Raw genomic sequence first — 9,283 nt, 5'->3', positions numbered from 1 at the left:
CTCTTCGTTGCGGTGCGCGGGCTTCTCCTCGCGGTGGCTTCTCTTGTTGCGGAGCACGGGCTCTAGGCGCGCGGGCTTCAGTAGTTGTGGCGCACAGGTTTAGTTGCTCCGCGGCATGTGGGATCTTCCCGGACCAGGGCTCGACCCCGCGTCCCCTGCATTGGCAGGCTGATTCTTAACCACTGCGCCACCAGGGAAGTCCCCTTCCTGGAGTTTTTTAAAAATTAGTACTGTATCGGGAATTCCCTGGCGGTCCAGTGGTTAGGACTTCATGCTTCCACTGCAGGGGGCCCAGGTTCAATCCCTGGTCGGGGAGCCAAGATCCTGCAAGTGGCCAAAAAAATAAAAATAAAATAAATAAAAAATTACTATCATCCACTAGTGAGGCCCAGCAACTCTGGTTCCTAACAGGTGGCCATGATTGCATATGCATGTGAGTGGATACGGAAAGAGGTTTCAGTATCCCGGGGATTTCAAGCAAATGGTGGGCCTCAATCTTCAATTCCAAGAATGGAGGACTGGAACACCTGACAGTTTGGAGTAACAGGGGATGGGGTGGGTGGAGATTCTGCAGTGGCTGGTTGAGAATCTTCGGGGCCTCCCCGTGGGCACAGACAGTTGCTCTGGATTTCTGATTGGGTGGATCCAGAGCCTTTGTCTCAGGTGGGCAGGAGTGGACGTTTCCAACCCCTGGTGGGCGCGTCCTTGCCTCTAAGTCCCGTGCACTCCTCCCCAGGATCGCCTGTATTTTGTGATGGAGTATGTCACTGGGGGCGACTTGATGTACCACATTCAGCAGTTGGGCAAGTTTAAGGAGCCCCATGCAGCGTGAGTCTTGGCCAAGAGAGGAGGGTAGAGGGAAGGTTGAAGGGAGTGGGCTCCAGTCTCTGGCCTTCTGACTCCCCACCTCCACCTCCAGGTTCTACGCAGCAGAAATCGCCATCGGCCTCTTCTTCCTTCACAATCAGGGCATCATCTATCGGTGAGCAGTCCCTGGCCTTTCAGGGGAGGGAGTCAGACCCCCAGAAGAGAAGGAATTTGCACTTAAGGTTCCAGCCCGTTGAACTGTACCCTTCCCACCCCCAGGGACCTGAAACTGGACAACGTGATGCTGGATGCTGAAGGACACATCAAAATCACTGACTTTGGCATGTGTAAGGAGAACGTCTTCCCCGGGACCACAACTCGCACCTTCTGTGGGACCCCAGACTACATAGCCCCCGAGGTAACCCTACCTCCACGCTCTTGGTGCTCTCCAAATTCACTGAGTGGGTGTGGCTGGTCGTCTAGTATTCAGAGTATGGGGACTTGACCCTGGGGTCTTTACCTGAGTCGTGGGTGTTCCGACAGCAAGCAGCGCAGAGAGGCTCGTGCGGAGCGTTGTAAGTGGGCGGAGCTGAGTCTCTAAATAGGCAAAGTGGGGGGACCTGTGGGTGAATGTTCGAAAAGAGCAGGACCAGCTCTAGGGATTCTAGGAGAACAGGGCCTGTTACTGGACTGTTCTAAGAAGGTGGAGATGATTTCCAGTGTACTCTGAGTGGGTGGGCCCCATCCCCGTAGAACATTAGGCATGTGGAGGGTGTCCCCTAAATATTTCAAGTGGGCAGAGTATGCTCGGATTTTGTTGGGGGGGGGGTGAAGCTAATGATCTGACTGTATATAGGTAGACTGAGAGCACACGTCCTGACTTCTCACTTGATGGAGGAGGTGGGATTGGTGGTGCCCTCCTTGATCTTTCCTGGCGAGTCTATGATAGTGCCCAAGTAACCAATGCCAGTGGTTTCAAAACATAGCTGGTAATCAGAATCACCTGGGGAGATTTTGAAAAATACACACATCTTCCTGCCTCTGACTCTGGCCTATTGTGGCTGGAATTCTTCAGGGCTGGGGACATGTCTCTTTAAACAGTCCCCTAGGGCTTCCCTGGTGGCGCAGTGGTTAAGAATCCGCCTGCCAGGGCTTCCCTGGTGGTGCAGTGGGTAAGAATCCGCCTGCCAATGCAGGGGACATGGGTTCGAGCCCTGGTCCGGGAAGATCCCACACGCCACGGAGCAACTAAGCCCGTGCGCCACAACTACTGAGACTGCACCGTAGAGCCCGTGTGCCACAACTACTGAAGCCCGCGCGCCTAGAGCCCGTGCTCTGCTACAGGAGAGGCCACCGCAATGAGAAGCCCGCACACTGAAAGGAAGAGTAGCCCCCGCTCGCCGCAACTAGAGAAAGCTCGCGCGCAGCAACAAAGACCCAACACAGCCAAAAAAAAAAGAATCCGCCTGCCAATGCAGGGGACACGGGTTCGAGCCCTGGTCCGGGAAGATCCCGCATGCCGCGGAGCAACTAAGCCCGTGCACCACTACTACTGAGCCTGTGCTCTAGAGCCCGCGAGCCACAACTACTGAGCCCACGTGCCACAGCTACTGAAGCCCGCGTGCCTAGAGCCCGTGCTGCACAACGAGAGGAGCCACCGCAATGAGAAGCCCGCGCACTGCAACGAAGAGGAGCTCCCGCTCGTCACAACTAGAGAAAGCCCGCGTGCAGCAACGAAGACCCAACGCGGCCAAAATTAATTAATTAATTAATTTTATTAAAAAAAAAAAACCGAAAAAACAGTCCCCTAGAAGAATCTGATATGTGTCCAGATTTAAGACTCTCTGGACTCTGAAATTCTGCCCTATGCACCTGATATTGTAAGGAGAGAGTCCAGTTACCTAGATATTCTGGATGGGTGGAACTTGTGACTTGGTCTTTAGATAGTCTTTATATTTGGGACCAAAGGAATGTTCCAAGTAGGTACAGTTTGTTTCCCAAATTTTCCAGAGGATGGAGCCAAAGTGTTCTGAATGGGAAAAGTTTGTGCTGAAAACATTTAGAGTGGGTAGGGTTCCCAGGCGGTGACGCCAGAGGGGCCCTAGGTTTCTTGAATCACAAATCATAATCCCTTGCCTCCCTTCCTCCCCTGCTAGATCATTGCCTACCAGCCCTATGGGAAGTCTGTCGACTGGTGGTCCTTTGGGGTCCTGCTGTATGAGATGTTGGCGGGGCAGGTAAGGGAAGGTGGGGAGAGGCTGGTTTGACTAAAGGCAACACGGATGGGGGTGCCACCTGTTAACATGGCCATTATCTCAGGAGGAGCAGGTCAGGAAGGGATGTTCGTCTCTAGGCTAATAAGGTGTGCTAAGCTGTGGGGAAGGTCAGTCAGCTAGGAGAGCGCTCTCCGTGGTCCTGAAGCATTATCTTCCCACAGGCTAGGGGTTCCTCACCTTTCTTGTGTCACGGACCCCCTACTCAGAACAATGTTTTTAAAGGCATGAAGTAAGATAATAGCATTACAAAAGAAGCCAATCATATTGAAATATGGTTATCAAAATGTTAAAGATTTGAGTCATTTAACCAACTAAATAAATTTAACTTAAATGTGTACGGTTGTCTAAACATATTAGAATATGGACCTATATGTGATCTCCTACTAATGAATTAGATGGTACTATCTCACAGGAATAGGAAGTAAATAGGAAGGTCTACCAGTAATTGTGAAGTAGAGATGAATGATTTTTTGAGATATTTGCAACTCTTACGTGCTAAGAAAATATCTGTGATTTCTATTGGTGATGAAGTCACAGTTACGACTGTTCGGGTTTGTTTCCTATAATTGCCATGAATGCTGAATTTCCGTTTTAGATTTTTAAAGAAAAAAGATGCATGTTTTTTCCCATCCAAATTCATGGCCCCCCACAATGGTGCAAACAGACTCCCTAGACCTCACGTTAAGAATCTTTGCCTGGGTACTGCTTTTGCTGATCCCAGAAGATCATTCCAACCGGGAGAATGCTTTTACAGCTTTTCCTGCAGTCTTTCTCTCTTCTATTTAAACGATACATTGCCTAATTAATACCGTGCCAATTTACATAGCAGAGCAAGAGAGGCAGAACAGCAAAGAGGTGCAGAGAGCTGAAGCATCTGAGATAGAAAACAACAGTCTGAAAGTGAGAAACATATAGCTTTTGTGGTTCGGTCAGATTTTTCCCTAGGAATTTGGGGGCCTAGGGGTGGGCTGTGTTCATGGTGGGCAGTGAGGGTATGCAATGTGCAGCCAGGTAGTTTGCCAAGTCTCTGACTATCCTCTCTACTTCCTTAGCCCCCCTTTGATGGGGAGGACGAGGAGGAACTGTTCCAGGCCATCATGGAACAAACTGTCACCTACCCCAAGTCGCTTTCCCGGGAAGCTGTGGCCATCTGCAAGGGGGTGAGAGACCTAACTCCTAGATTCTCCAGACCCATAAGCCACATGCCCCACTGCTGCTGTCCAGGGCTACCCACACATTGTCTATGTGCATCTTAGGAAAAGGCTTCCGTTCCTCAAGTTGCTTTACTCCTGTCTGCTGAAAAAATTTATATAATACAGAGATTTTGTTAGAACAATAACATACTGCCCTGCTGCCACCTGCAGTCCCAGGATGGCCTCTATCCTGTCCTCCTGTGCTAGCCCCTCTCCCCAGCTCATGGCAGGAAGTGCGGGAAGGCCAAGGCCTGCCTCTCCAGAACTGGCTGGGTCAGGTGAACCTAACTCCTGCCACTTTTCTTCCCGCGGGATCTCGGTCGGGCAAGTCACCAAAACTCTGGGAGCCTCCGTCTCCTCCTCTGGGGTTGTGAAGTTAAGGCAGGAGGAAGAGCCTAGCCTACAGCAGCTGTTCAACAGACGTTAGGACATTTCTGCTTCTAGCTCCCGTCTCCATGTCTCTCTGACTATCTCTCTCTGGGCTTCTGTCTCATGCCTCTGCATCCATCTACATATCACGGCGCTTTCTGTGTTGCTACCTTTTTTGCTGTGTCCTTCGGGAATCTCTGTCCACCTTTTGCATCTTTGTTCTCCTCTCTCTGGGCATTTGTCTCCTGGGTCTCCATCCTCTTCTCCCTCTGGACCTGTGTCTCCCCCACGCTTGCCCCTGCTTGTCTCTTACCTTCTCTGGGTATCTGTCCTCCCTCTGAGTCTCCTCCTCTCTCTGGATCTCTATTCCCCCTCTTCTCTGGGTCCTCAATCTCCTCTCTCTCCCCCCTTCTCCTTCTCTGACACTTTCCCTGTTTCCCTCTCTCCCTCCCTCCCCCATCTGGGATTCTTTCCATTTCCCTTCCCCTCTTTCTGGGTTTCTCCGCCCCTCATACCCTCACACCCTAATTTTGCTTCTTTCTTTGTCTCTCCCTGGGTCTCTGGATCTGAGTTTCATCTACCCCATCTCATTTATTCCCCCTCTTCCTCCTTCTCTCTCCCTTTCTCTTGTCTTCCTCTCTCTCTGTCGTTCTCTGGGCCTCCCTGTCCGGGACTCTGTCTGTCTGTCCGTCTCTCTCTGTGTTTCCTGCAGTTCCTAACCAAGCACCCAGCAAAACGCCTGGGCTCGGGGCCAGATGGAGAACCCACCATCCGAGCTCATGGCTTTTTCCGCTGGATCGACTGGGAACGGCTGGAACGATTAGAGATCGCGCCTCCTTTCAGACCCCGCCCGGTCAGTCACCTTCTGGGAACAAAATCTTGGCCCCTAGAGGGTGGAATATCCATGAGCTCCAGTACTTCATGTTTCCCTCCCGGTGTTTCCCACAGTGTGGCCGCAGCGGCGAGAACTTCGACAAGTTCTTCACGCGGGCGGCGCCAGCGTTGACTCCCCCAGACCGCCTAGTTCTGGCCAGCATCGACCAAACCGAATTCCAAGGCTTCACCTATGTCAACCCGGATTTCGTGCACCCGGATGCCCGCAGCCCCATCAGCCCGGCACCTGTGCCAGTCATGTAATCTCACCTGCCGCCACTAGGTGTCCCCATGGCTCCCACCGCCGCGCCAGCCTTACCCCTACCCCACGCGCCCCCCACTTCACCACCCCCTCTCCAATTCTAGATCTTGCTCCCCAACATTCTGGCCTCTGCCCTCCCCCTCCCTGCCCCGGGTTCCAGATGCCCCTCCCAAGCGTTCCTGGCATTCTAGACTCCATACAATCTCTGGAGTCTTACCGTGTTCTAGATTCTGCTGCGCTGAGCCCTAGATCCTGACCTGCCTCAGTGTTCTGGATTCCGCTCCACCAAGTTACAGAACCACCAACACCATCCCAACTCGAAAGAGTTCTAGACTCCATCTTGGTAGACTCCATGCCTCTTCTTCTTCTTTCTTATTTCTGGGAAATAGCGTCACGGGGTGGGCTGTTTCAGACTGGGATTTCAGAACAATCCCCCCCACCTCCGAGGCCCCACCTACCTCCGCTCCATTCCGGAGTAAGTGGGAAGCTGTGCCTCTGTGCTCCAGTGCCCCTCTTCTACACTCTGGGGATTCCTGGGATGTATGGAGGATTCTCTCCCCAGCTGGTCTCAGTCAGCTTTTGTCCTAGACTCCCCATCCTAAACCCACCGCTGCATGGCTTCTCCAGTCCTGCTCGGAACCCAACCCCTACCCCAGTGCCTGCCACTCTCGGGGACTCTCCCCGCCCCCAATCGTCTGCCTCTCCCACCCTGCCACAGCTGCTGGAGAATAAATTTGGGATGCTGATGCTGAAGTGTTTGGATGTTTTCTTCTAAGCTTGGAGAATGAAGGGGGTGTGCAGGTGGGACAACGACTGTACATAGAAACAGAGAGACAGAGGCTGAGGAGGGGTCTGCAGAGAGAGGGGGAAAACGCAGAGACCCATAAAGTGACAGATGATACCCACAGCATGAGAGTAAAGAACAGAGACCTGGAGAAAGCACAGAGAGAGAGAGAGAGAGAGAGAGAGAGAGCGCGCGAGAGAGTGTGAGCGAGCTACACACAGAGTGCCATAGAGAGGACCAAAGTGGACACGTGCAGGAAGAGGCAGCCGTCTACTCATAGACCACTGAGCGTGTCAGGGAGAGATCCCGGGCATAAAGACAAGCACGCACACGTTCGCCCAGAGCAATAAAGCCCACACACTGGCACACTGAGACCCAGCGACTGGGAAGTCCTAAGAGAGAGGATGAAAGGCAAGCCTGCTATTGAGAGACCCCCGCCCCCGCAAGACAGAGACACCCGTGAGCTTAAGAATCAGAGACTGAGGCAGAGGGCAGACGCGCCCTCCGGGCCTCTTTCCCTTGACCCACTTGCGAGTGAGGGGCGTGGAGAGGGCAGTCCAAATAGACTACACTTCCCAGCAGACACTGCGGCGGACCCTTCCCCCAAGTGCGGCCCCCGCCGCCAGGGCTGATGGGAAGTGTAGTCCCTGGACAGGGACAGGCCAACGGAACGGTGTGCCTCCGACTGTGTATTTGGAGGGGACTGAGCTTCAAAGCTTCGCAGGCTCCCTCGGGGAACCCCGGCGTCTCTTCGTCCCTGCAGGCTCTTGGGTTTCCGGGACTCGGTCCAGTTGGATGCTGGGGCTTCTCCTCTCCCAGCACCGCCGCGGTACCCCCACCCGGTGCCCGCGGCCCCCAGCCCCTGCTCCGACCCTCGGCGGGCGGCCTGCCCCTTTAAGAGTGGCCCCGCTGACATCACGGCGTGGGGGGTGGGTGCTGGCCCGGCTCCGGGCTCCGCGGCGGCTGCAGGACCCGGCTCCGCTCTGCGCCCGCCAGCTGCTCAGGGGACCCCGGCCCGGGACGCCCCCTCCAGCTTCTTCCAGCCGCCCAGACCCCAGGCTCCGCCCCACGCCTGGGCAGAGCCCCAGTCTTCATCAGGGTACCCCAGGATTGCCCCTGCTGTCTCTTCTTCTCAGGGTCTCTTCCCTCTCCCTCTCTCTCTCTCTCTCTCTCTCTTTCTCCCTATCTCAAGGTCTCTGGGTCTCAGCATCTCTCAGCCCAAAGGTCTTTGACGGTCTACCTGTCTCTCTCTGTCTGTGACCTCTCCACTTCCAGGAACCCAGAATCTCTGAGCCTGGAGGAAGAGGAGGGATCCTAGATCAGATCTCTGCCTCTCCATTTCTCTCTCTGTCTCTTTTAGGCCATCTCTGTGTCTCCTCCAGTCTCCAGACCTGCGAGTCTCAGAATTTCACAGCCTCGAGGTCTCGGTGTGACTCTGGATTCTCTGCTCTGTCTCTCTGCCGCTCTGTGGGCCCCTGCCCCTCTCGGGCTCTCTACCTCTGTTTCTATTCTCTCTCGCTCCCTGCCTCCCCCATTCTCGAGGCCCGTCGCCCTCCCTCCCCGCATCCTCTCCCCCCTCCTTCCCTGCCCCTCCCCTCCTCCGCAGTAGCCAATGAGCGGCCGCCGGTCCCAGCTCCCGGCGTCGTCCGCCGAGTGAGGCCGCGGGCGCGGGGGGTGGGGGGTGGGAGGCCGGGAGGGGGCCGGGACGCCGGGCTCCGGGGCGGGGGCGGGGGGCGCGGGCACCGGCGACCCCGGTGGCGGCGGCGGCGGCGGCCGGGGGAAGCCTGGGGGCCGGTCATGCGGCTGCGGGGCCCGCGGCCCGGAGCGTCCGCCCAACCCTGAGCGAGGTGAGCGCGAGGGGAGGGTCCTGGAAGAAGGTGGGCGCGGGGGGGGTTCCTCTGGAGGTGGCTGGGAGACAGGGCTTGGGGCTAAAAGGGGCCTGAGTGGCTCCGGGGGCTGAGATTCTGGCGGTCGGACGCCCGAGTTCGGGGGCAATGGGGGATGGAGGGACATTTGGGCCTAGGGAATCCGGGAGGACGGGGTCCGAGGGTCCCAGAGTGGGGGGGCTCCGGGGCGGGGGCGGGGGGCGCGGGCACCGGCGACCCCGGTGGCGGCGGCGGCGGCGGCCGGGGGAAGCCTGGGGGCCGGTCATGCGGCTGCGGGGCCCGCGGCCCGGAGCGTCCGCCCAACCCTGAGCGAGGTGAGCGCGAGGGGAGGGTCCTGGAAGAAGGTGGGCGCGGGGGGGTTCCTCTGGAGGTGGCTGGGAGACAGGGCTTGGGGCTAAAAGGGGCCTGAGTGGCGCCGGGGGCAGAGATTCTGGCGGTCGGACGCCCGAGTTCGGGGGCAATGGGGGATGGAGGGACATTTGGGCCTAGGGAATCCGGGAGGACGGGGTCCGAGGGTCCCAGAGTGGGGCAGCTATACGCTTAATGTCCGAGTCTTGGAGACCGTGGGCACCGGGGAGGGTGCAGGCCAGGTCCTTGAGGGAGGCGGTCCTGGCTGAGGGGGGAGGGCCCGGGCCCGGTAAAGGCAGGCTGTGAGTCTGAGAAGGGGTCCCCAGAAAGAGGGAGCACGTCTCCCAAGGTATTGAAGGGAGGTGGAGTTTGGACTTGGGGCTTGGAGAATGGGACCCTGGGGATCCAGAAGCCTATATCCAGGAAAGGCTGGGATAAAGAAGGATGAGAAGGAGGCTCCGGGCCTGGGGGGGAGGGGGGGTCCG

The 9,283-nt window shown here is 56.5% G+C and overlaps 1 protein-coding gene across 1 annotated transcript in view; it reads left to right on the top strand.

Moving 5' to 3' along the window:
• PRKCG (protein kinase C gamma) overlaps positions 1-5,910 on the top strand; it is a 20,875-nt gene extending 14,965 nt beyond the window's left edge. The window contains exons 12-18 of the mRNA XM_007113077.2: positions 737-828; positions 920-982; positions 1,087-1,225; positions 2,964-3,044; positions 4,136-4,243; positions 5,358-5,498; positions 5,594-5,910. Coding sequence (XP_007113139.1) covers positions 737-828; positions 920-982; positions 1,087-1,225; positions 2,964-3,044; positions 4,136-4,243; positions 5,358-5,498; positions 5,594-5,782 — 813 coding nt within the window. The 3' untranslated portion in view covers positions 5,783-5,910. The remainder of the gene's footprint in view (positions 1-736; positions 829-919; positions 983-1,086; positions 1,226-2,963; positions 3,045-4,135; positions 4,244-5,357; positions 5,499-5,593) is intronic.
• The last annotated feature ends 3,373 nt before the right edge of the window (positions 5,911-9,283 follow it).

This window comes from Physeter macrocephalus, chromosome 17 (genome assembly GCF_002837175.3).
Source record: "Physeter macrocephalus isolate SW-GA chromosome 17, ASM283717v5, whole genome shotgun sequence".
Classification (NCBI taxonomy): Eukaryota; Metazoa; Chordata; class Mammalia; order Artiodactyla; family Physeteridae; genus Physeter; species Physeter macrocephalus.
The sequence above is the reverse complement of the archived record's forward strand: the minus strand, read 5'-3'. Positions and strand labels throughout refer to the sequence as shown.